Genomic DNA, 26,723 nt, shown 5'->3' on the forward strand with positions numbered 1-26,723 from the left:
TCCAGCAGATATTTGGATGAGGTGGACTCGGTCCCATGTGACACGAGGCTGGACACACTGTTAGCACTCTGTGGGAAGCTGTTATTACCTGATCATCACTCCCGGTGGAACAGGACTGGGGGCTGCCCGTGCTTTATCTCATTGTTCAGAGCCTGGATCTGCAGAGCATCTTGCATTCCCATATTTGGGTTTAAAATGGAAGCAGGATTAGATGTATGTTATTTATATGAACGATACCTTCTTACTCAGCAGATTGACTGTCTGTGTTTATTCAGTGTCACATCTGCTGGCTCCACTCGAACAAAAAGTTTCTGGCTCCTGTTGTCTGTCACTGTGGATCCAATACAATGGGGCCAGCTGGAGTCAAGTCTGCTCCGTGTGTGTCATCCCGGGGAGCAGGGAGACCAAAGCCTCGGTTGGGCTGTGCCTGCTGGCCGGGCACAGCTGGATCTGCACAGCTGGAGGCAGCTGGTGCTGCCACGGGACCCTTGGCTTGGGGCTTGTCCCCCTGAGCCGTGGCTGGGCTGAAGGTGGGACCTGTGGAGCTCAGGGCGCTCAGAGCCCATCCCCAAAATGCCAATGTGAGGCCAGAGCGAGAGCCACGCTGTCCCCCGTGCCCCCGGGGCCATCGTGGGTGCCCTCCCCTGTGCCACCGTGGGCGGGTCGTGTGACAGGAACGCTCCTGGCACGGGGGTCGCCTGTGCTCTGTGTGTCACAGATGGGGCTCTGCGGGGACGTGCCAGGGGGACACTCGGGGCAAGGGCTCAGGGCTCGGGGGTAGCCAGCTCGGCTGGGCTTGGAGCCGTGGCCGTCAGCCCCAGGGATGGGGCTCATCCCCTCTGGGGCTCTTCTTCCTCCTCCTGAGCTCAGCCCGGACAAAAGGAGGCTCAGGGGGGACCTTGTGGCTCTGACAGGAGGGGACAGCCCGGGGGAATTTGGGATCTGGGAGCAGGAACAGGAGCAGAGGAACGGCCTCGGGCTGGAACCAGCAGGAATTTCTCCATGGAAAGGGGGGTCAGGGGCTGGGATTGCCCGGTCCCCATCCCTGGGGGGATTTCAGAGCCCTGTGGATGTGACACCTGGGGACAGGGGGCAGTGGTGGCCCTGGCAGTGCTGGGGATGGCTGGGATGGATTTTCCATCCTGAGCAGCTCTGGGATTGTGTGGTTCTGTCGCTCACACCGATGGGGCTGGGGGTGGTGCAGGGTTTGTTCCCTGCAGCCCCGTCCTGGCCCCTGGTGGCCCCGGTCTGTGCCCAGGAGCCCTTGGCACGGGGCTGGAGGCTTTGGATCCAAACCATGCCGGAGATGTCATGGGTGGAGACTCATCCCGGCTCATCCCAGCTCATCCCAGCTCATCCCGGCTCATCCCAGCTCATCCCAGCTCATCCCAGCTCATCCCAGCTCATCCCAGCTCATCCACACCCCACAGCCAGGCTGAGGGACCGGCCCTGGTCCCTCCCTGCTCCTTCCCGAGCTGCAATTCCAGCCTGGCGAGTTCCAGCTGTGCCCAGCCCGGCCCAGGCTGTCCCCAGGTGCAGGGACCGTCCCCAGGCTGTGCAGGAACTGTCCCAGGTGTCGGGGCTGTCCCAGGTGTCGGGGCTGTCCCCAGGTGCAGGGACTGTCCCCAGGTTGTCCCCAGGTGTCCGGGCTGTCCCAGGTGTCGGGGCTGTCCCAGGTTGTCCCCAGGTGTCGGGGCTGTCCCAGGTGCCGGGGCTGTCCCCAGGTGTCAGGGCTGTCCCCAGGTGTCGGGGCTGTCCCCAGGTTGTCCCCAGGTGTCGGGGCTGTCCCCAGGCTGTCCCCAGGTTGTCCCCAGGTTGTCCCCAGGCTGTCCCAGGTGCAGGGGCTGTCCCAGGTTGTCCCCAGGTTGTCCCCAGGCTGTCCCAGGTGTCGGGGCTGTCCCCAGGGTGTCCCCAGGTGCCGAGGCTGTCTCAGGTGCCGGAGCTGTCCCAGGTGTTGGGGCTGTCCCAGGCTGTCCCAGGTGTCGGGGCTGTCCCCAGGTGCAGGGGCTGTCCCAGGTTGTCCCCAGGCTGTCCCAGGTGTCGGGGCTGTCCCCAGGTGTCGGGGCTGTCCCCAGGCTGTCCCAGGTGCCGGGGCTGTCCCAGGCTGTCCCCAGGTTGTCCCCAGGCTGTCCCCAGGTGCCGGGGCTGTCCCCAGGCTGTCCCAGGTGCAGGGGCTGTCCCCAGGTTGTCCCCAGGTTGTCCCCAGGCTGTCCCAGGTGCAGGGGCTGTCCCCAGGTTGTCCCCAGGTTGTCCCCAGGCTGTCCCAGGTGCCGGGGCTGGGCTGTGCTGCTGCAGCCCCGGCTGGAGCTCGGTGGGTGCTGGCAGGGCTGAGCTCTGTGACATCAGATGCAGATGGTCCGTCTGGCACCCCATTGTGAGAGCTCAGACCCCAGCAGCCACCACTAGAAGTGCTCGAGGTTTTTTCTGAGGGAAGGGGGTATGCAAGCAATGAGACACACTCCGGAAAAAAAAAAAAAAAAAAAAAAAAAAGAAACCTTAAAAAAAAAAATCAAAAAACGTGGTTGTGGTGTTTTTTTTTTTTTTTTAAATCAGGGATGCTGTAAAAATCTCGAGTGACACTTCATCCCACAGACAGCAGCAGAGAAACCAAGCAACAATAAATATTGAAACAGTAGCACAACCTTGCAGACAGACCCCGTTCTCGCTGTTAAAAAGGAGGGAAGTGTAATCTCAGCCATCAGCAGCTACCGAGTGGAGCTGCTTGGCATTTGGAGCTGTTGCATGTGGTGAAGTTTGCTCCTGGCTTTTTTTTTTTTTTTTTTTGGAGGTTCTGCTCTAAAGAACGTGCTTGACTGTTCCAGAAAGAATAAGAAACGACCGAATTTTTTTTTTTTTTTTCGCCTAAATTTGGAGGTTGAGGGGTGCTGGTTGGAAGTATCTGAGCAGCTCAGAGTGGTGTGAACTCTGCAGAATATTTTTTTTTTATTCTTTTTTCTGTGCCCCTCTTTTATCCCCCCCCAGCCAGGTCCCACTGGCAATGCTCCTTTCTCTGTCCCCAGGGAGCTGAGAGAGGGAATTTGTGCGATTTTCCAAAGCCTAGCCCGAGCTTTTTTTTTTTCTTTTTTTTTTGTTTGCTGTTTGTTCCCGTTCTAAACAAGATGGGATCTGGCCAGGGTTGTTATAGTAACTACTGAGATTTCCTCAAGAGAAGGGGGAAAAAATAGAATTGGAGCCATTCATGCCTTGCTGCTGCTCTCCATTCAGAGCTGTGCTGGGAGCGTGGAGGGGATGGCAGTGACTGCAGTAATTTCAATTATTTCAGTGGTGATTGCAGTGACTGCAGTAATTTCAATTATTTCAGTGGTGATTGCAGTGACTGCAGTAATTTCAATTATTTCAGTGGTGATTGCAGTGACTGCAGTGATTTCAATTATTTCAGTGATGATTGCAGTAATTCCAGTAATTTCAATTATTTCAGTGGTGATTGCAGTGACTGCAGTAATTCCAGTAATTTCAATTATTTCAGTGGTGATTGCAGTGATTGCAGTGATTTCAATTATTTCAGTGATGATTGCAGTGATTTCAGTGATTGCAGTGATTCCAGTTATTTCAATGATTTCAGGAATTTCAGTGATTTCAGTGATGATTTCAGTGATTCCAGTGATTTCAGTAATTTCAGTCATTTCAATTATTTCAGTGATTTCAGTAATTATTTCAGTAATTCCAGTGATTCCAATGATTTCAATGATTTCAGTGATTTCAGTAATTTCAGTGGTTTCAGTGAGTTCAGTAATTTCAGTATTTTCAATGATTTCAGTAATGTCAATGATTTCAGTGATTTCAGCAATTTCAGTAATTCCAGTAATTCCAATTATTTCAGTGATGATTGCAGTGACTGCAGTGATTGCAGTGATTGCAGTGATTTCAGTAATTTCAATTATTTCAATGATTTCAGTAATGTCAATGATTTCAGGAATTTCAATTATTTCAGTGATTTCAGTAATTCCAGTGATTCCAATGATTTCAATTATTTCAGTAATTTCAGTGATTCCAATGATTTCAATGATTTCAGAAATTTTGGTAATTTCAGTGATTTCAATGTTTTCAGTAATTCCAGTAATTTCAATTATTTCAATTATTTCAATGATTTCAGTGATTTCAGTAATTTAAAGCATTTCAATAATTTCTGTAATTTCAGTGATGTCAATGATTTCAGTGATTTCAGTAATTCCAGGGATTCCAGTGATTTCAGTTATTTCAATAATTTCAGTGATTTCAATAATTTCAGTGATGTCAATGATTTCAGTGATTTCAGTAATGTCATTAATTTCAATGATTTCAGAAATTTCATTAATTCCAGAGATTTCAGTGATGATTTCAGTGACAAAAACAAGCAATGAGCACAAATGGCTCTCCAGGATGTGCTGCTGGCATTCCCCTGGCACAGCCTGATCCTGTGACAAATAATTGTCACTGATCACTGTCCTGATGGGGATCAGAGGAATTTGGGGGAAAAAATTCCTAAAGTGCCTGAAGCACAAAGCTCTGAGGAGCAGCTCCAAGAGGTCCTGGTGAGACCTTGTGGGTATTTATTATAATATTGTGGTCATATATTATAAAATAATTTAATATATTGGCATTCAGTCATGGTGGGGTGGCTTCTCCTCGCAGGATGGGAATAGGAACAGCCTAAAACTGGGAATAGGACCACCCTAAAAACTGGGAATAGGAACAGCCTGAAACTGGGAATAGGAACAGCCTGAAAACTGGGAATAGGAACATTCTAAAAACTGGGAATAGGAAGACCCAAGGTGGGATTTTTTGGGAATCACCATTCCTGTGTATTTTTAATTGCTGGTTAATTAATGGAGTTCTGTTGTTTCCCTGCAGAGCCGTCTGAAGGAAGCAGTGCAGCTGCTGGAGGATTACAAACATGGCACTCTGCCCCCAGGAGTCACCAACAAAGAGGTCAGAGTCTTCAATTTTATTAAAATTATTTTGTTAAACTTCCCCCTCTTCCTGCAGTTCATTGGGGAGGATGAGGGGAGCTCTGCTGAAGGACATTTTTGGTGTTTCTAGGGTAAAATACAAACTCCTAAACAACTAAAAGCAAAAAAAAGTCTTTTTTTTTTACCTGGATGAAAGCTTTTCGTCAGTGCTGTGAGGCCTCAGCACCTGCCCTGTTCTTATCCTGATAATGTCAATTTTTGTATTAATAATTTCCATAATTTCATAATTTCATAATTTCATAATTTCTATAATTATATAATTTTGGAGCCTTGTTTGGGCTGCAGCAGCCCCTGCAGGAGCAGCACAGGGGATGGAGCAGGAGGGGTAGGAATGTTTGGGGTTCCTGGGAAAAGGAATTTTGGGGGCTCTGGGACAGAGGGATGGGCTGGGTGATCTCCCCAAGACCCCAATTTATGGACAAACCAGAGCCACTGTGTGTGTGACAAACCAGAGCCACTGTGTGTGTGACAAACCAGAGCCTGTGTGTGACAAACCAGAGCCCTGTGTGTGTGTGACAAACCAGAGCCTGTGTGTGTGTGTGTGTGACAAACCAGAGCCTCTGTGTGTGTGTGTGACAAACCAGAGCCTCTGTGTGTGTGTGTGACAAACCAGAGCCTCTGTGTGTGTGTGACAAACCAGAGCCACTGTGTGTGTGTGACAAACCAGACACTGTGTGTGTGACAAACCAGAGCCACTGTGTGTGTGTGTGACAAACCAGAGCCATTGTGTGTGTGACAAACCAGAGCCCTGTGTGTGTGTGACAAACCAGAGCCCTGTGTGTGTGTGACAAACCAGAGCCATTGTGTGTGTGACAAACCAGAGCCACTGTGTGTGTGTGTGACAAACCAGAGCCATTGTGTGTGTGTGACAAACCAGAGCCACTGTGTGTGTGACAAACCAGAGCCCTGTGTGTGTGTGTGACAAACCAGAGCCCTCTGTGTGTGTGTGACAAACCAGAGCCCTGTGTGTGTGTGACAAACCAGAGCCACTGTGTGTGTGTGACAAACCAGAGCCATTATGTGTGTGTGTGACAAACCAGACACTGTGTGTGTGTGTGACAAACCAGAGCCACTGTGTGTGTGTGTGACAAACCAGACACTGTGTGTGTGTGTGACAAACCAGAGCCACTGTGTGTGTGTGACAAACCAGACACTGTGTGTGTGTGTGACAAACCAGAGCCCTGTGTGTGTGTGACAAACCAGACACTGTGTGTGTGTGACAAACCAGACACTGTGTGTGTGTGTGACAAACCAGAGCCACTGTGTGTGTGTGACAAACCAGACACTGTGTGTGTGTGTGACAAACCAGAGCCATTGTGTGTGTGTGACAAACCAGAGCCACTGTGTGTGTGTGTGACAAACCAGAGCCCTGTGTGTGTGTGTGACAAACCAGAGCCTCTGTGTGTGTGTGACAAACCAGAGCCATTGTGTGTGTGTGACAAACCAGAGCCCTGTGTGTGTGTGTGACAAACCAGAGCCCTGTGTGTGTGTGACAAACCAGAGCCTCTGTGTGTGTGTGTGTGACAAACCAGACACTGTGTGTGTGTGACAAACCAGAGCCCTGTGTGTGTGTGTGACAAACCAGAGCCACTGTGTGTGTGTGTGACAAACCAGAGCCTCTGTGTGTGTGTGACAAACCAGAGCCACTGTGTGTGTGTGACAAACCAGAGCCTCTGTGTGTGTGTGACAAACCAGAGCCACTGTGTGTGTGTGACAAACCAGAGCCACTGTGTGTGTGTGACAAACCAGAGCCTCTGTGTGTGTGTGACAAACCAGACACTGTGTGTGTGTGACAAACCAGAGCCACTGTGTGTGTGTGACAAACCAGAGCCCTGTGTGTGTGTGACAAACCAGAGCCTGTGTGTGTGTGACAAACCAGAGCCATTGTGTGTGTGACAAACCAGAGCCATTGTGTGTGTGTGACAAACCAGAGCCTGTGTGTGTGACAAACCAGACACTGTGTGTGTGTGTGACAAACCAGACACTGTGTGTGTGTGTGACAAACCAGAGCCCTGTGTGTGTGTGTGACAAACCAGAGCCACTGTGTGTGTGTGACAAACCAGAGCCTCTGTGTGTGTGTGTGACAAACCAGACACTGTGTGTGTGTGACAAACCAGAGCCCTGTGTGTGTGACAAACCAGAGCCTCTGTGTGTGTGTGACAAACCAGAGCCTCTGTGTGTGTGTGTGACAAACCAGAGCCATTGTGTGTGTGTGTGACAAACCAGAGCCACTGTGTGTGTGTGTGACAAACCAGAGCCCTGTGTGTGTGTGACAAACCAGAGCTCTGTGTGTGTGACAAACCAGAGCCATTGTGTGTGTGTGACAAACCAGAGCCCTGTGTGTGTGTGACAAACCAGAGCCCTGTGTGTGTGTGACAAACCAGAGCCACTGTGTGTGTGTGTGTGACAAACCAGAGCCACTGTGTGTGTGTGACAAACCAGAGCCCTGTGTGTGTGTGACAAACCAGAGCCCTGTGTGTGTGTGACAAACCAGAGCCACTGTGTGTGTGTGTGTGACAAACCAGAGCCACTGTGTGTGTGTGACAAACCAGACACTGTGTGTGTGTGTGACAAACCAGAGCCTCTGTGTGTGTGTGTGACAAACCAGAGCCTCTGTGTGTGTGTGACAAACCAGAGCCACTGTGTGTGTGTGACAAACCAGAGCCTCTGTGTGTGTGTGACAAACCAGACACTGTGTGTGTGTGTGACAAACCAGAGCCCTGTGTGTGTGACAAACCAGAGCCACTGTGTGTGTGTGACAAACCAGAGCCACTGTGTGTGTGTGTGACAAACCAGAGCCTCTGTGTGTGTGTGTGACAAACCAGAGCCCTGTGTGTGTGTGACAAACCAGAGCCCTGTGTGTGTGTGACAAACCAGAGCCACTGTGTGTGTGTGTGTGACAAACCAGAGCCACTGTGTGTGTGTGACAAACCAGACACTGTGTGTGTGTGTGACAAACCAGAGCCTCTGTGTGTGTGTGTGACAAACCAGAGCCTCTGTGTGTGTGTGACAAACCAGAGCCACTGTGTGTGTGTGTGACAAACCAGAGCCTCTGTGTGTGTGTGACAAACCAGACACTGTGTGTGTGTGTGACAAACCAGAGCCCTGTGTGTGTGACAAACCAGAGCCATTGTGTGTGTGTGACAAACCAGAGCCATTGTGTGTGTGTGTGACAAACCAGAGCCACTGTGTGTGTGTGACAAACCAGAGCCACTGTGTGTGTGTGTGACAAACCAGAGCCTCTGTGTGTGTGTGACAAACCAGAGCCACTGTGTGTGTGTGTGACAAACCAGAGCCACTGTGTGTGTGTGTGACAAACCAGAGCCACTGTGTGTGTGTGACAAACCAGAGCCACTGTGTGTGTGTGACAAACCAGAGCCACTGTGTGTGTGTGACAAACCAGACACTGTGTGTGTGTGTGACAAACCAGAGCCACTGTGTGTGTGTGTGTGACAAACCAGAGCCTCTGTGTGTGTGTGACAAACCAGAGCCTCTGTGTGTGTGTGTGACAAACCAGAGCCACTGTGTGTGTGTGTGACAAACCAGAGCCCTGTGTGTGTGTGTGACAAACCAGAGCCACTGTGTGTGTGTGACAAACCAGAGCCTCGTGTGTGTGACAAACCACAGCCACTGTGTGTGTGTGTGACAAACCAGAGCCTCTGTGTGTGTGTGACAAACCAGAGCCTCTGTGTGTGTGACAAACCAGAGCCATTGTGTGTGTGTGACAAACCAGACACTGTGTGTGTGTGTGACAAACCAGACACTGTGTGTGTGTGTGACAAACCAGAGCCCTGTGTGTGTGTGACAAACCAGAGCCTCTGTGTGTGTGTGTGACAAACCAGAGCCACTGTGTGTGTGACAAACCAGAGCCTCTGTGTGTGTGTGTGACAAACCAGAGCCACTGTGTGTGTGTGACAAACCAGAGCCACTGTGTGTGTGACAAACCAGAGCCACTGTGTGTGTGTGTGACAAACCAGAGCCTGTGTGTGTGTGTGACAAACCAGACACTGTGTGTGTGTGACAAACCAGAGCCATTGTGTGTGTGTGTGACAAACCAGAGCCCTGTGTGTGTGTGACAAACCAGAGCCTCTGTGTGTGTGTGACAAACCAGAGCCCTGTGTGTGTGTGACAAACCAGAGCCACTGTGTGTGTGTGACAAACCAGACACTGTGTGTGTGTGTGACAAACCAGACACTGTGTGTGTGACAAACCAGAACCTCTGTGTGTGTGTGTGACAAACCAGAGCCTCTGTGTGTGTGTGACAAACCAGAGCCTGTGTGTGTGTGACAAACCAGACACTGTGTGTGTGTGTGACAAACCAGAGCCCTGTGTGTGTGTGTGACAAACCAGAGCCACTGTGTGTGTGTGTGACAAACCAGAGCCATTGTGTGTGTGTGACAAACCAGACACTGTGTGTGTGTGACAAACCAGAGCCATTGTGTGTGTGACAAACCAGAGCCACTGTGTGTGTGTGTGACAAACCAGAGCCTCTGTGTGTGTGTGACAAACCAGAGCCATTGTGTGTGTGACAAACCAGAGCCACTGTGTGTGTGACAAACCAGAGCCACTGTGTGTGTGTGTGACAAACCAGAGCCATTGTGTGTGTGACAAACCAGAGCCCTGTGTGTGTGTGACAAACCAGAGCCACTGTGTGTGTGTGACAAACCAGAGCCACTGTGTGTGTGTGACAAACCAGAGCCCTGTGTGTGTGTGACAAACCAGACACTGTGTGTGTGACAAACCAGAGCCTCTGTGTGTGTGTGACAAACCAGACACTGTGTGTGTGTGTGACAAACCAGAGCCATTGTGTGTGTGACAAACCAGAGCCTCTGTGTGTGTGACAAACCAGAGCCACTGTGTGTGTGTGACAAACCAGAGCCACTGTGTGTGTGTGACAAACCAGAGCCACTGTGTGTGTGTGACAAACCAGACACTGTGTGTGTGTGACAAACCAGAGCCACTGTGTGTGTGTGACAAACCAGAGCCATTGTTTGTGTGTGTGACAAACCAGACACTGTGTGTGTGTGACAAACCAGAGCCACTGTGTGTGTGTGACAAACCAGAGCCTCTGTGTGTGTGTGACAAACCAGACACTGTGTGTGTGTGACAAACCAGACACTGTGTGTGTGTGTGTGACAAACCAGACACTGTGTGTGTGTGTGACAAACCAGAGCCACTGTGTGTGTGTGACAAACCAGAGCCATTGTTTGTGTGTGTGACAAACCAGACACTGTGTGTGTGTGACAAACCAGAGCCCTGTGTGTGTGTGACAAACCAGACACTGTGTGTGTGTGACAAACCAGAGCCTCTGTGTGTGTGTGACAAACCAGACACTGTGTGTGTGTGACAAACCAGAGCCACTGTGTGTGTGTGACAAACCAGACACTGTGTGTGTGTGACAAACCAGACACTGTGTGTGTGTGACAAACCAGAGCCTCTGTGTGTGTGTGACAAACCAGACACTGTGTGTGTGTGACAAACCAGAGCCATTGTGTGTGTGACAAACCAGAGCCTGTGTGTGTGACAAACCAGACACTGTGTGTGTGTGACAAACCAGAGCCTCTGTGTGTGTGACAAACCAGAGCCACTGTGTGTGACAATCCAGGCAGATTTGTCACCTCCCTTTTGCAGAGTGACCAGGCCTGGCTCTTCCCAGGGTTTGTTCCCAGTTCCAGCAGAGCCCTCGTGGTTGTTGTCCCCTGTGCAGGGGTGGGGCTGGGCAGCCCGGGGGGCTCTGGGTGCAATGCAGTGATGGAAAAGCCTGGAAATGTTCTCACGTGGCTGGAATCGTGATGGGGTTTGTGGTGAATTGGTGAAATTGTGCCACAGCTCCCTTTGGCAGTGAAGGGGTTTTTTTTTTGGGTGGAGCCTGGGTGGAATTGCAGCTTGTGTTTAATGAGTGCGTTAATTAAATCAAATTTGAGCCAGCACCTCCATCCCTGGCCGTGCCCCAGGCCGGGCTGGGCAGGGACTGGGGCACCCTGAGGTGTCCCTGCCCATTCTGATCCTTCCAGCCTGGGCCATTCCAGGATTCCCTGGGCAGACCCCAGGCTGTGGGGCTGGGGGTGTTGGCCCTGGGTGCCTCGGGCACTGTGAGGAGGGTGAGGATGGCAGGGACGGGGGGCAGGTGACCCTCAGGAGCCCAGGCTGCCCTGGGACACAAAACAGCCACAATTTTGGGGTGGCTGGAGCTGCCTTGGTGACCTGGGGAAGGATCCCTGGAGCAGCAGGTCCCTGGTTCTGTGGAACAGGAGGGGAAATGGGGCAGCAGGATCAGGGAATTGTTCAGGTTGGAAAAGCCCTCTGGGATCATCCATCCCAGCCATCCCCAGCACTGTCCCCTGTCCCCAAGTGCCACATCCACAGGGCTTTGAAATCCCCCCGGGATGGGCGCTCCACCCCTGCCCTTTCCAAAAAAGAATTTCCCGATTTCCACCCTCTCCTCCTGTCCCTGTTCCCTGGGAGCACATCCCCAAACTCTCACTCCCATCCCCACCACCCCCAATTTCATCCAGAGACAACTGGAAAAATGCATTTTTGCTTTCCTGGAGCTCAGACTGACTGCTGTGGCTTTTCCATGCACCACTGTGTGCAGGATGGGCTCTGGCTGAGAGGCAGGGACAATTTGCAGTTTTCTGGTCGAATTTGGGGAAGGGGAGCTCTGGAGAGGAGAGGAGCTTGTGGCACGCTGTGGGATTGGTGTTGGGATAAGGGATTGAGGCACATCCTGAGTGTGACACTGCTGAGGCTGCCACGTGTGCCAGGACACCAGCACATGGAGGAAATCTGATTTTTTAACTCATTTTAGGCGGTTTACCCCTCTCTGAGTGGGATCTGAGCTGATCCCTTTGTGTCCCCGCGGGCCAGGAGTGGATGTTGGAGCCCTGAGCTGCCAACAGGGAGTCTCAGAGAGGATAAATTGCATTTTTATTGCTCGTCCAAAAGGCTGGGTGGGACTTGAGCGATCTCAGGGCAGAATCGACTTCATCTTCCTTCAAGCTCTGCTCCTCTTTGGTTTCCTGGAGCCCTCAGCAGTGCTGCCCTTGGGGCTGGACGTGGCAAAGAGAGAGAAAAAGAACTGAACCGGCAGAGCAGAGAATCGTGACCACCTCCCAAGATTTCCAAAATAACGCTCCGGGGCAGAGTTTAATGCATTAATTCCGTGAGAAGCCAGCTCTCCCCTCTCTCCCTCCCTTTGAGGAAGCAGCTCTGAGCTGAGAGTTGTTTTGACAGAGCTCTTCAGCAGGCTGAGCCTCCCCGGTGCAGCAGCTCCCGACAGAGCTTCCAATTCCCCATTCAGAAATCCACAGGAGCCTCCCAGCAGCTCCTCACAGTCCCTGGCGCCTGCTGGGATGGTTTCACCACATGAGGGGTGGAAAACACAGAGCCTAAAGCTATGTCACAGCAAGCAGCTCCTCCACACTCAGCTCCTTGACAGGGTTCTGCTGCATCCAGCCTTGCTCTGCTGCATCTCCCAGGCAGCTTTTTCCAAATGAGCTGGAATGGAACAGTTATGGGCTAGCTAAAGATTAACAAAAAAAAAAAAAAAAAAACCCAAAAAGAAACGTCTCAAGAGCCGTAGCTGTGCTGTCAGCACTTCCCCAGGACCATCTCTGAGCTTCCAGAATAAAAGCTGGAGGCTTGGGCAGCAACTCTGCCCCTTCCAAACCTGCCCTGCTCTTCCTCCTGAGCTGGATTTCAGTGCTCAGCAAAGCGCCCATTAACTCAAGGTGGGAAAAACCCATTTCTGGAGCCTCGTTAGCAAAAATGAAGAATTGATCTCTCCCCTGTCGATAGCTGCTGCACTGCTGAGAGCTCCTGAGCGAGGGGGACTCTGGGGGTTTATTCCTACATTAGAAAGATGTTTTTAAAACAGGGGCTACGGCCTGGCTGTATCAATTATGTGGTCAGCAAAACAGAGGAGAGAGAGCTGCTGGATCAGGATTTATTCAATGGAGCAAGAAAACACACTCCATTTCTTCAGCTGAGCTCGTTTCCTCGAGTTTTTATTGAAATATTTAAAAGCCAGGCTTGTTTTTTATGAAATATGAGGCTGAGGGTTTGTTAAATTCCCCCAAACCTCAAATATTCTGTGCAGTGGGAATACCCCACACTGTCCTTAATCCCCCTCTCCAGCAGGATTTCCTAATTTTTCCTGAAATGACAAGTTGTCTTTGGTACTGCACCTGCTCGGGGTGTTTCTGTGCTCTCTTGGTTGTTTGGGTTAAATATTTGAGGAGGATTAGAGAAGATGTTTGGGGGAGAAAACCCCTGATGGCCTTGGGGAGGTTTGGTTTCCTGGGGAGGGGATTTGGGGTGATGGAACTCAGTGGATCCAGAAATGTTTGATGGAAATGACAGTTGTTTCTTAGCAGGGCTCAGAAATTTTGGAGATTTAGAAATTTTTGGCTGTGAAAAGCCCAAGAGAATTGTTGGGTTTGGTGAAATTTCCCTTGCCTGCTTCTGTGTGTCCTGCTGGGGCAGCTGCTGGACCCTGAGTCCCTTTTCATCCCCCCTGGCCCAGGGGAAGGTGGAAAAAAGAATCCTGAGAGGGGAGGTGAAAGAGGGAAAGGAAATGTGGAATTGTCATTTATGTACCACCACTGCAGCGTTCATGGAATCCTGGAATGGTTTGGGAAGAGCTGGAAGGGACCTGGAAGATGATCCAGAGTCACCCCATCCATGTTCAGGGACACCTCAACTGTCCCCAATGTCCAGCCTGGCCTTGGGCACTGCCAGGGATCCAGGGGCAGCCCCAGCAAATCTGGGAATTGCAGCCCAGGCAGGAATTCCTTCCCAAGATCCCAGCCCAATCTCCCCTTTCCCAGTGGGAGCCATTCCCTGGGTCCTGTCCCTCCAGGCCTTGTCCCCAATTCCAGCTCTCCTGGAGCCCCTGCAGGGACTCTGAGCATTCCCTGCAATTTTCCCTTCTCCAGGGGAACATTCCCAGCTCTCCCAGAGCAGAGGGGCTCCACAATCCTGGAGCAGCTCTGGGGCCCTGCCCTGGCTGTCCCTGATTTTGGGTGTCCCTCTTTTTGGCTGTCCCTGTTTTTTACTGTCCCTGTTTTTTGGCTGTTCCCTCCCTGGCTGTCCCTATTTTTGGGTCTCCTGGCTGTCCCTGTTTTTTACTGTCCCTGTTTTTGGTTGTCCCTGGTTTTGGTTGTCCCTGTTTTGGGTATCTCTGTCCTGGGTGTCCCTCTTTTTGGGTGTCCCTGTTTTTTACTGTCCCTGTCTTGGGTGTCCTGGCTGTCCCTGTTTTTGGGTGTCCCTGTTTTTGGGTGTCCCTGTCCTGGGTGTCCCTGTTTTTGAGTGCCCCTGGTTTTGGGTGTCCCTGGTTTTTGCTGTCCCTGTTCTTTACTGTCCCTGTTTTTGGGTGTCCTGGCTGTCCCTGCCCTGGCTGTCCCCATTTTTCACTGTCCCCGTCCTGGCTGTCCCTGGTTTTGGGTGTCCCTGTGTTTTACTGTCCCTGTTTTTGGCTGTCTCTGGTTTTGGGTGTCCCCATTTTTCACTGTCCCTGTCCTGGCTGTCCCCGCCGTGTCCCCGGGGCCGTTTTTCTGTCCCCATCCCCTCTGGGGGCTGCCCGGGTCTGTCCCCCCCGATCCTCGGTGGCTGCTGTGGCCGGGAAGGGCTCGGGGAGCCGATTGACAGCGGAGGGCACGGACAGCGACAGGGACGGGGACAGGGACAGCGACAGGGACGGGGACAGGGACAGGGACGGGGACAGGGACGGGGACAGGGACAGCGACAGCGACAGCGACAGGGACGGGGACAGGGACAGCGACAGGGACGGGGACAGGGACAGGGACAGCGACAGGGACGGGGACAGGGACAGCGACAGCGACAGCGACAGGGACGGGGACAGGGACAGCGACAGGGACGGGGACAGGGACAGCGACAGCGACAGCGACAGCGACAGGGACGGGGACAGGGACAGCGACAGGGACAGCGACAGGGACAGGGACAGCGATAGGGACGGGGACAGGGACAGCGACAGGGACAGCGACAGCGACAGGGACAGGGACAGGGACAGGGACAGGGACAGGGACAGGGACAGCGACAGGGACAGCGACAGGGACAGCGACAGGGACAGGGACAGGGACAGGGACAGGGACAGGGACAGCGACAGGGACAGGGACGGGGACAGGGACAGGGACAGGGACAGGGACGGGGACAGGGACAGGGACAGGGACGGGGACAGGGACAGGGACAGTGACAGTGACAGGGACAGGGACAGGGACGGGGACAGGGACAGGGACAGGGACAGGGACGGGGACAGGGACAGGGACGGGGACGGGGACAGGGACAGGGACAGTGACAGTGACAGGGACAGGGACAGGGACAGGGACAGGGACAGTGACAGCGACAGGGACAGGGACAGGGACGGGGACAGGGACAGGGACAGGGACAGTGACAGTGACAGGGACAGGGACAGCGCCGAGCGCGCCCGCGGGGCCGGCAATTCCCAAAGAGGCTCCCGGGGGAATCTCGGCTGCAGGGAGGAGGTTTCAGTTGGGGAAAAGCAGGGGCTGTGAAATAGCGGCCTGCTAAATGAGGATGGACAGGCAGCTTCTTTAAATCTGGGGGGTTTTTTCCTCTTTTTTTCCTTCTTTCCTTCTTTTTCCCCTTTTTTATTTTTCCCCTCTTTTTTTAAAAAAAAACTTGGATTTTTTTTCCCTCTTTTTTTTCCCCTTCTTTCCCTCTTTTTTCCCTTTTTTTCCCCCCTCTTTTTTTTAAAACTTGGATTTTTTCCCTCTTTTTTCCCCCTCTATTTCCCCCCTTTTTTTCCCTCTTTCCCCCCCCTCTTTCTTTTAAACTTGGCTTTTTTTCCCTCTTTTTTTTCCCCTCTTTTTTCCGTCTTTTTTATCCCCCTCTGTTTTTTTAAACATTAAATTTTTTTCCTGTTTTGGGGATGTTGGTGCTGAGGTTTAGGCTCAAATCACAACTGCAGGGCACAGGGATGTGGCTTCGTCCTTTGTCCTCAGTCCCTCACTCATTTTTTGGGATTGTGTCCATTTTTAGGGTTATATCCCTTTTTGGGGTTCTGTCCATTTTTTGGGATTTTCATGGCTCCTTCTCCTGGGGGATTTTGTGCTCAGCCTTTCCAAGGTTTTTTTTTTTTCTTTGGGTGTGCTCAGGGAGATTTTCACATGGGGATAAAATTCAGGTTTGTTCATGGCTTCTTCCCCCAAAACATTTTAATTTTCTTAGCTGGAATTCCCAGGTTTGAAATGCATTTCCCTCCCCTTGCAGGTTGACTTTTAGAAAAATTCCAAATTTCTACTTTGGGAACTGGGGTAGGAAGAGCTGCTGAGCTGGTTTAATATCAATTTAATCTCAGTTTAATCTCCATTTAATCTCGGTTTAATCTCATCTTAATCTCGGTTTAATCTCGGTTTAATATCGGTTTAATCTCAGTTTAATCTCAGTTTAATCTCAGTTAAATCTCAGTTAAATCTCAGTTAAATCTCAGTTAAATCTCAGTTTAATATCAATTTAATATCGATTTAATATCAGTTTAATATCGGTTTAATATCGGTTTAATATCAGGTTAATCTCAGTCTAATCTCAGTTTAATATCAGTTTAATCCCGGTTTAATCTCAGTTTAATCTCAGTTTAATATCAATTTAATCTCAGCCAGCAGCGAGAGGCAAAGAGCCACAGACACAGCAGGGCTGGGACTTTTAATGCCAGCAAGGAAATTAATGTCACAATTCATTAATAATTGCCCCCATTGGGATTTAATAAATAATAAAAATACCCCATTGGTATTTTAAAGCCAACGAGAGATTTTAAGGCACAGATCATTAATAAATAATCTGCTAATTGGGATTTTTTTCAATGCCAGCAAGGGGTTTAAAAGCATAATTCGTTAATAAAATAAATTTCATCAATCTAAAAGGATAAAATAAATAAATTTCATAAATAAATCTAAAAGGATGAAAGGAGGGAGTGGCGCCTCCGAGGATCCTCCCTGAGCCCGGGTGCTGCTCCTGCTGCTCTCCCTTGTCAGGAAAATGAACCCACAAAAAAAAAAAAAAAAAAAAAAAAAAAAAAAAAAAAGAGGTTTTATATCCAAAAAGGTCCAAAAAGGACACAGAGGAGTTCTGTAACTTTATTGGAATAAAGGGAGAGCCCATGGGGGATTCCCCTGGGGTCTCTCACATTTTGGAGGACTCCCCTCCCTTTTTATCCCAATTCCCCTCTCTCTTTCCCCATTGCTGAGGGACTGGAGAGGCCCAGACTTCCCAACCCCTGATCCCTGAGATTCCCCTCTGATCTACAACCCTCCCTTGGCATTTTTAATTCTTATGGAATTCATCGTTTTTCCCCATTGCTTCTTTCATCTTTCAATATCCAATTCCATTTCTCAGCAGCTCTATAAAGGCAAATCTCTTTATTCCAATTAATCAATCGGTGCAATCCATCCCATTGTTGGTTTTATCTCTCAGAGCTGGTTTTATCCAGCCCCACATCTCGTTTGTAAAGATAAATTCCACATTCCTCTCTCCCCCATCACAAACCCACGAATTTTGTTTCAGGATTTAGGGAATTTATCCGAAATCCCCTCCAGCTTACAGAGATCTCGTTTTTTGAGCTTGGTGTGGTTGAAATGAGATGGAGCAGATCGGATCTGGAGCAGCCTGAGCTGGATTAGTGAGCCTGGCTTAGCTAAGCTGGGTTGGGCATCTCTAAAATTCCCAAACCATTCCCCGATTCCTGTGGGACCCAAATCCTCCCCCCCCAGCCCCAGTGCAGGGATGGATTTCAGTGAATGATTCCCCTTCTGCTGAAGCCTTTCCAGGAGAGTGCTGGGAGCATTAATTAATTAATTAATTAATTAAGTAATTACTGTTGATTGAGAGCTGCGAGGCTGCACCGAGTGATTTCAGAGCTGCCTCCTTTGATCCGTGGGGTTCTGCTCCCACCCTCGCTGGGTTTGGGATGTGGCAGCAGCTCCTGGGACAGCTCTGAGAGCCCTGGAGGGGCTGGAGAATTCCAGGGAATGGAACAGAGCTGGGAAAGGGCTGGAGAATTCCTGGGGGAAATGGGAAAGGACTGGAGAATTCCTGAGGGAGCTGGGAAGGGGCTGGAGAATTCCTGAGGGGGCTGGGAAGGGGCTCAGCCTGGAGAAAAGGAGGCTCAGGGGGGACCTTGTGGCTCTGCCTGAAAATTCGGAGCCGGGTGGGATTTGGGATCTGATCCCAGGGAATAACAGGAAAAGAGGGAACGGCCTCAGGGTGGAAATTTGGGAATTTCTCCATGGAAGGGGGGTCAGGGATTGGGATTGCCCAGGGAGGTTTGGGGTGCCCATCCCGGGGGGATTTCAGAGCTCTCTGGATGTGACATTTGGGGACAGGGGCAGTGGTGGTAGTGCTGGGTGTGACTGTCCTGAATCTTTCCCGACAATTCCCGATCCTCCGATTCCCCTCCATGACTCAGCAATGCCAAAGGATTTTTCCTTTGGCATCCGGGAGGAGCTTCAGGTGCTGACTCACTTCAGTGCCAGGAGGGGCAGACAAGGAATTTGGGATTTTTCCCGTTCCTGGGCTCAGTTCGGCTTTGTGTCCTCTAGAACCAAAACCTTTCTAATGCAGATTTTAGGAGCAGGGCTGTAAAAACTCCGGGCAGGAACAAGAAGAGACATGAGATGGTGTTATTGGAATTATTTTATTTCCCAGGTTTATCAGGAAACAGCAGATTCCTTATTTGTGAGCAGCTGGAGTTGCTCATAGATATGGAATATAAAAATTTAAAAAAATAGCTAAAAAATAAGTTTAAAATAGAAATATAAATAATAAAAAATTAAGATAAATATAAAAATATTTTTAAAAATATTTATTTCAAACTTATTTCAACCGTCTGAACAGCTGGAATAATTGGGGAAGCACATCTGGGTTGGGGGCTCTCCCTCCCCTCCCAGGGGCACGGGGAGGGAGCTCGGGTTGCTCCGGGAGGAATTTTGCTGCATCCCACGTTCTGCACCACCCAATATTTGGAATTCAGCGTGGGCTGGATGATCCGAGCTGTGCTTTAATAAAACCTCAGAGTGTGAAACCCCTGGCGGGTCCTGTGGGGCTGCAAATTCCCGGCTGTTCCCTCCTAAAAATCCGCATTTCCCGGGGGCAGGCGGGGCCGGGCAGGTGAGAAGGTCCCCGGTGGAGCAGCAAGGGAACAGTTTTTGGGATGGAGCTGGGCAGATGAAACAATTGAACAAAAATTCCTCATTTTTCAAGGATTTCCTCTTCAATTTCGTCCTCACCCGGGGGGTTTTGGTGTGGAATGGTGCCAAGTCCAGCCCAGGCTGACCCCACTGTGCACGGCTCAAACCTCTTGGGTTTTCCTTTCCGTGTCACTCCTAATTAATTCTTTGTCCGTAATTGTGCCTTGTCACGATGAACGAGTGATTAACGAGTGATTAATTTTCCCTCCAGGGAGTTATTCCTGGCGTGGCACAGCCAGAGCAGGCACCCGTGGCTTTAGGATCAGTTTTTCAAGGGTGGCTCCAGGTTCTTTTCAGCTGAAGGAGGTTTGGTTTGGATTAGAAAGAAGCAGAAGATTTTTTTTTTTTTTTTCTGCCGGGGTGACAAATGAATTCCCTTGCTTGTCTGTGCAATATTCTGTGTTTAATAAGAGGAGGCTCATCCATTAAGGAGAACTGGAACCCTCTGTGCTGGTTTTATAGTGACAGGTGTTGGTGAAGGGATTGGGGCTGGATGGATTCTTTAAATAAATTCTTTTTTTTTTTTTTTTAAACTATCTCTAAGCCGCAATTCTGCTGCTAAATTAGGATTGCTAATGAATGTCCTGACAAGCAAAGATCACATTTATTCCCAAGATTTATTCTAGTCTCCATCTCCTCACCACAGCTTTGGTTCTCTTCAGATTCTGGTGGTCTTTGAGACCCTGCCTTGAACACCAAAATGATATTTAAGGTGATATTTCTGGATTCAGCTCCTGAGTTCATAAAATTCCAGAATCCTGGATTGGTTTGGGTTGGAATGGATCTTAAATCCCAAATCCAGAGTCACCCCATCCATGGCAGGGACACCCCCAGGGGGATCCAGCCTGGCCTTGGGCACTGCCAGGGATCCAGGGGCAGCCCCAGCAAATCTGGGAATTGCAGCCCAGGCAGGAATTCCTTCCCAAGATCCCAGCCCAATCTCCCCTTTCCCAGTGGGAGCCATTCCCTGGGTCCTGTCCCTCCAGGCCTTGTCCCCAATTCCAGCTCTCCTGGAGCCCCTGCAGGGACTCTGAGCATTCCCTGGAATTTTCCCTTCTCCAGGGGAACATTCCCAGCTCTCCCAGCTGAGCTTTTCCATCCCTCTGCTCATCCTGGAGCCTCCTCTGGATTTTTCCAGCAGCTCCAGGTCCCTCCTGTGCTGAGACCCCCGAGCTCAGAGCTTTAACTCTGCTACAGCCGAGGAGAAAAGTGGTGACTCCTCCTAAAAAAAAAAAAAAAAAATGCAGAAAAATCAGAATCTTGGGAAGGACGGTTGGAAATCTCTTCCATGAATCCTAAAAGGTGAATCTGAGAGAATTTTGGACAGCCTGGAGCTGATTCCAGCCCATCCACGGAGCAGAGGCTGGGCTGAGCCAGGTTGGAGAAAATCCCATTCCTGCCTGCTGGGGAACATTGGGATAACGCTGCTCCAGCCCTCTGCTCCCACCCCAAAACTGAACGGAGCCCCCCGAGGGAAATTCTCCATCCCGGGAGATCCAGGCTGATCCCACCCGGCAATGCTGGCCTGAAATCTGAACCCAGCACGGATCTGGAGACGTTCCACTGAAAATTCCCCAAATTCCCAGCGGGCTGTGAATGAGGTGGGAACGCTGCTGCTCCTCCGGGATGGACGGGATAAAAAAAAAATCCCCAAAAAAACCCGCAGCAATTCCTCTCCCAAAGCATCCCCGGGCTGGCAGGGACTGTCAGGGAGCTGGAGCTGCTGGAAAAAGCTGCAGACAGAAGAGGAATTCGAGGAGAAAGGAGTGAAAATGAGCTGGCAGGATGCTGAGGTGACTCATCAGGTGCATCTTGCGAAGTCTCTTCGGGAGAAGTAATGAAACCGCGTGTTCTAACAATATTTGCACTGCAGCAGGGAAAGGCATAAATATTGGGATCAATTAATGAAATTAGAGAATTTGACCAAAAAAGCCCTCGTGCTGGCTCAGAAACCATCCCTCTTCCTTTTTGCTGGTGTCAGTGCCGTGCAGTTGGAGAGGGAAATCCCTGCACTTGTGTTTCCCGAGCCGGGGAATGGAGATTTGGGCAGCGCTGGGGTCACTGGGATGGGGCACCCGGAGCTCAGGGAATTCCACCTTTCACCCCATGGAAATTCTCCAGGCAGGCAGAGACCTGGCCCTGGAACCTCCTTCCCTTGGGGCTTTTGGGATTTGGAGCCATCCGGTTTTTACCACCCCGAGGATTTGTCCTTTGTGTCCCCCCAGGTTCCGATTTCCACCTGGAAAAGGGGGAGTGGTGATTTTCCTTAGAAAGGGAATTTTTCCTGTGCGTTCTGTGACGTTTCAATCTCCAATTCCTCGTCACCAGCAGTGCACGGAGCGTGACACAAACTGGGAGTGAAATTTGGCGTTGTTGGTACGGATGGATCAATTAATGCAATTTACAGCAGATTAATCACCTCAATTTCAATTTTAATGGATTTCTATTTGGGAATAGCAATAAACCTGGGCTGAGGATTAATTAACAGCTTGGCAATGACGAGCTCAGCGGGGTGAACACCTGATTTGCAAGGTGTACCCCAAATTTTTTGGGGGTGGATAAATCAAAAAAAAAGAGCCATCACCATTCTGGGATTCAGCAGCAGAAACAGGAACAGAACTCCCCAGGTTCCCCTGGCCCAGGGTTGGCTCCAGCACAGCTCTCCTTGGAATAATTCCCCTGGATCCTGGCGCCCTCCCCTCGAGAGGATCGTGATAAATTGGAGAGAAGGAAAAAAAAAAGGAGCCACGAGAGATTGGCAAAGGAGCCTTGCCAGGCTCCTGGCTCGCAGAAAATCTGTTTTTTTTTTTAATTTAAATGGGGGTTAAAGAGTGGATTTACAGCTTCAAATACCTGAGGGGTAAAGCAAACCCAGGCAGAGGTGCTGGGGATGAATTTGAATTTTTACCAGCAAAACCCAAAATGTGCTGGGACGTTGCAGAGTCCTGGCTTTGCACCCAGCCCTGGGATGCTGCAACTGCGGGGTTTGGGGGTCAGAATTTGGGTTTGGGGGTCACAGTTTGGGTTTGGGGGTCAATAATTTGGATTTGGAGGTCACAGTTTGTGTTTGGAGGTCACAGTTCAGGTTTGGGGGTCAGAATTTGGGTTTGGAGGTCCCAGTTTGGGTTTGGGGGTCCCAGTTTGTGTTTGGAGGTCCCAGTTCGGGTTTGGGGGTCCCAGTTTGGGGTTGGAGGTCTCAGTTTGGGTTTGGGGGTCCCAATTCGGGTTTGGGGGTCCCAGTTTGGGGTTGGAGGTCTCAGTTTGGGTTTGGGGGTCCCAGTTCGGGTTTGGGGGTCCCAGTTTGGGTTTGGGGGTCCCAATTTGGGTTTGGGGGTGACAGTTTGGATTTGGAGGTCAATAATTTGGGTTTGGAGGTCAGAATTTGGGTTTGGATGTCACAATTTAGGTTTGGGGGTCCCAGTTTGGGGTTGGGGGTCCCAGTTTGGGTTTGGGGGTCCCAGTTTGGTCTGGGTGGGTCACACCCCTCTGCCTTTGGGGTCGCAGGGAGCTCTGGGGCCGTGCCAGGACATCTCTGGGGTTGCTGTCTCATCCTTGTCTCCCATCACTGGATGTTCCCTCCTCACCATCCCCAGGGTTTGGGGGTTTGGAGGTGCCAGGAGGCAACAGTGAGAGTTTTAAATGAGATTTTTTTTCTCTCCATGAGCATTTCTCAGCCGTTTATTCCATTTTTTGGGAGCCCAGGGTTTATTTGGAGAGCCCCTGCAGGCCTCACCCCACCTTTAATTCCCTGGATTTTTGCAGGGAGCTCATCCTGTGCTAAATTTACCTCGGGTGCAGCACAAAATTTGGGATTTGTAAAACTCTCAGGTCTGGATGTTCTGGTTCTTCCTTCCCATTTAATACAATTTAATATTGGCTCAGGTGTGCAGGACTCCAGGTGTGGAAAGGATCTTTCAATCCATCCTGCAGGGCTGCACAAAATGAGATTTTTTTTTGGTCCCAATCCCTTGTGTTTGTTTAGAACAGCAGCTAAAAGATGAATATTTGGGATAAAACTACACTGGGTTTCTTTTTTTTATTTACATTTCATGTTCTCTTTTTTTTTTTTTTTTCCAGCTGTGGGGAGCTCAAAAAATCAAACAGGTAATACACTTTAAAAAATGTTTTTAATTTTCCTTCTTATTTTCAAGTATTGCTGTTTTTTTTTTCCTGTCCTCCCTCATTCCCTTTGCCAGTTGCTGTTTTGCCTTCCCGTGGAAATGTAAATGCAGAGAACACTCTGCCATCAAAGAGCCTGATTTTTTTTCTTTTTTCTTTTTTTTTTTTTTCTTAAATATGTATTTATATATTTTGATGTCTTCATTTTCTCCTTCCTGTCTAGTCAAGAGCTTTCTTGTCTCCAGTTTTTTTTTTTTTTTTTGCAAATAGTTTGACAGTTCCTTGGGAAGGTTTGTGCCTGTGCTGTACTTTCCTCCCTTGGGAATCGAATTTTCCTTCCCATTTCATTCCAGTGCAGCCTCCTGGGCTTGTCAGAAAACTTGGGGGGGAAAAATGGGCTAAAAATGAGCTAAAAACGAGCTGCTCACCTGTCAAGCAGATTTAGGATTTTTAGGGAGGTTGGGATCTCCAGAGGTTGGGTTTTATGGGAAATCCAGGCCCTGTGTGGGGGTTTTTTGGGTGTCCCTTGTGGTTCCATCCAGGGAGGGCTGGACCTGCTCGTGCTGCAGCACTGGGCAGGAATTCTGGGATGGGATCCACACCTGGAATGGGGAGGAATTCCTGGATTTGAATCCACACCTGGAATGGGATCCACACCTGGAATGGGATCCACACCTGGAATGGGAGAAGGTCCTGGATCTGAATCCACATCTGCAGTGAGGAGCAGTTTTGGGATGGGATCCATCCACACCTGCAGTGAGAAGTTCCTGAACTGAATCCACACCTGGAATGGGGAGAATTTCCTGGATCTGAATCCATTCCTGCACTGGAAGAATTTCCTGGAATGGGATCCACACCTACAGTGGGGAGTTCTGGAATGGGATTCACACCTGGAATGGGGAGAAATTCCTGGATCTACATCCACAGCTGCAGTGGGGAGAAATTCTGGGATGGGATCCTGGATCTGAATCCACATTTGTGGATCTGAATCCACAGCTGCAGTGGAGAGAATTTCTGGAATGGGATCCACACCTGGAATGGGAGAATTTCCTGGATCTGAATCCACAGCTGCATTGAGGAGAAGTTTTGGAATGGGATCCACTCTTACAGTGAGAATTTCCTGGAATGGGATCCACACCTGGAATGGGGAGAAATTCCTGGATCTACATCCACAGCTGCAGAGGGGAGCAGTTTTGGGATGGGATCCATCCACACGTGCAGTGAGAAGTTCCTGAACTGAATCCACACCTGGAATGGGGAGAAATTTCTGGAATGGGATCCACTCCTGCAATGGGGAGAATTTCCTGGATCTGAATCCACTCCTGCATTGAGAAGAATTTTCTGGGATGGGATCCACACCTGGAATGGGAAGTTCTGGGATGGGATCCACACCTGGAATGTGATCCACACCTGGAATGGGATCCACACCTGGAATGGGATCCACACCTGCACTGGGAAGTTCTGGGATGGGATTCACACCTGCAGTGAGAATTTCCTGGATCTGAATCCACAGCTGCATTTGGGAGAAGCTCCTGACCCAAATCCCTGCCTTTGGTCCCGAGGCCTTGGGGATTTTCCCAGTGTCCCCTTTGCTTCCCCAGCAGGATAAAAGGATTTTTATCCTCATTCCCCCAATCCACAGCCCTGCCCTTCCCACCAGGGCTTTTCCCAACTTTCCTACCCAGGACATTTCAACCTCAATGGAGCTGGGACAGAAAAGAATTTCATTTTCCCCTCTTAAATCAAATCTGCTTTTCCTGGGGTTCAGGTACAGCTGGGGGTGACTTTTGGGGACACAGAACTGAGAAAAAAAACCCACTCTCGACATGTGAGAGTCAATCATTCCCTCCGAAATAATTGAAATTAACGTGGGGAGGGGCTGCTGAGCCCAAACCTTTTTGGTGGGAGCTGAGAAACCCCAGGGGCTCAGGGTTTGGGGTGGGGGGGGTTTTGGTGGCTTTGCTGTCCCTGTCCCTCACTGGGTGCCTTTGGTGACATTTTCCAGGCCATCATCCACCCCGACACCAACGAGACCATCTTCATGCCTTTCCGAATGTCAGGTACGCCCGGACCCCGACCTTGCCCCGGGGTTTGTGGAAAATATTGGGGCGGGGGCAGGGGAGGGCAGGGGAGGGGCTTTTCTCCTCGTTTCCAATTGAATTTTGTCACCATTCCGAGCAAAGGAAGGAATTCCCAACACCAAAATCCCTTTGCGGGCGAGGAAAATGGAGATCCTGAATTCCACCGTGAGATTTAGGGCTCAAAAATCTTCCTTTTTCCTCCTTCCCTTTTTTTCCTGCTTCCCTTTTTTTCCTCCTTCCCTTTTTTTCCTTCTTCCTTTTTTTCCTCCTTCCGTTTTTTCCCTTCTTCCCTGTTTTCCCTCCTTCCCTTTTTTCTTCCTTTCCTTTTTTCCTTCTTCCTTTTTTTCCTCCTTTCCATTTTTCCTCCTTCCCCTTTTCCCTTCTTCCCTTTTTTCCTCCTTCCCTATTTTTCCTCCTTCCTTTTTTCCTCCTTTCCTGTTTTTCCTCCTTCCCTTATTTCCCTCCTTTCCTTTTTCCCTCCTTTCCTATTTTTTCTCCTTCCCTATTTTTCCTCCTTCCCTATTTTTCCTCCTTTTCTTTTTTCCTCCTTTCCTATTTTTCCTCCTTTCTTATTTTTCCTTTTTTCCTCCTTCCCTATTTTTCCTCCTTTCCTTTTTTCCTCCTTCCCTATTTTTCTTCCTTCCCTTTTTTCCTTCTTCCCTATTTTCTACTTCCCTTTTTTTCCTCCTTCCCTTTTTCCCTTCCCATTTTCCCTTCCCATTTTCCCTTTTTTCCCTTTTTTCCCCCCATTTTTCCTTTCCCCATGGAGCACACAGACGCTTCCCATTTTACCTGGATCCCACCCAGAGCCTTTTCTGCCATTTTTGATGCCTCTGTCACTATTGGGAAAATTTCAATTTCCCACTAAATGGCAAAATTTGCTGCCCACAACTTCAGGGGTGTGAAATCAAGGTCGATCCACCCTCAGTGATGAAGAGGAGGAGGCTGGGGGGGTTTTATTTCCCAGGAAAGAACGGGATGATTCCTGATTTTCCACTTTTTATGGTGTCTGACAGCCCCAGCACTGGGATTCCAGGAAAGATCATCTTCTCTGTGTTTTATTCATGATTAAAAATTAAAAAATTAAAAAAATTAAAAATTAAAAATTGCCTCCCCAGGTCCCCACCAGCTCCTCTGGCAATGCCAGTGCAGCCCTGGTGCTTTTGAAATTTTTTTTTTTTTTTTTAATTAATAAATGGATTTATTGAAATAATCAGGATATTTCCCACGTTTTTGGGTGGGACATCTTCACCTGATTTGGGCCCAGGGGAAAATTTGAGCTCAGATTTTTTTTTTTTTTTGGGGGGGGGAGGGGGGGGATGATGCAGGAC

General features: G+C 49.9%; 1 protein-coding gene across 4 annotated transcripts in view; it reads left to right on the plus strand.

Annotated features, from left to right (window-relative positions):
* Positions 1 to 26,723, plus strand: part of SFXN5 (sideroflexin 5) — a 96,121-nt gene that overhangs the window by 9,643 nt on the left and 59,755 nt on the right. For all 4 annotated transcript variants that reach the window (XM_088162882.1, XM_088162883.1, XM_088162881.1 and 1 more), the window contains exons 3-5: positions 4,852 to 4,929; positions 23,270 to 23,296; positions 25,317 to 25,371. In XM_088162882.1, the coding sequence (XP_088019008.1) occupies positions 4,852 to 4,929; positions 23,270 to 23,296; positions 25,317 to 25,371 (160 nt within the window). The remainder of the gene's footprint in view (positions 1 to 4,851; positions 4,930 to 23,269; positions 23,297 to 25,316; positions 25,372 to 26,723) is intronic.

Source organism: Sturnus vulgaris, chromosome 4, assembly GCF_052056855.1.
Source record: "Sturnus vulgaris isolate bStuVul1 chromosome 4, bStuVul1.hap1, whole genome shotgun sequence".
Classification (NCBI taxonomy): domain Eukaryota; kingdom Metazoa; phylum Chordata; class Aves; order Passeriformes; family Sturnidae; genus Sturnus; species Sturnus vulgaris.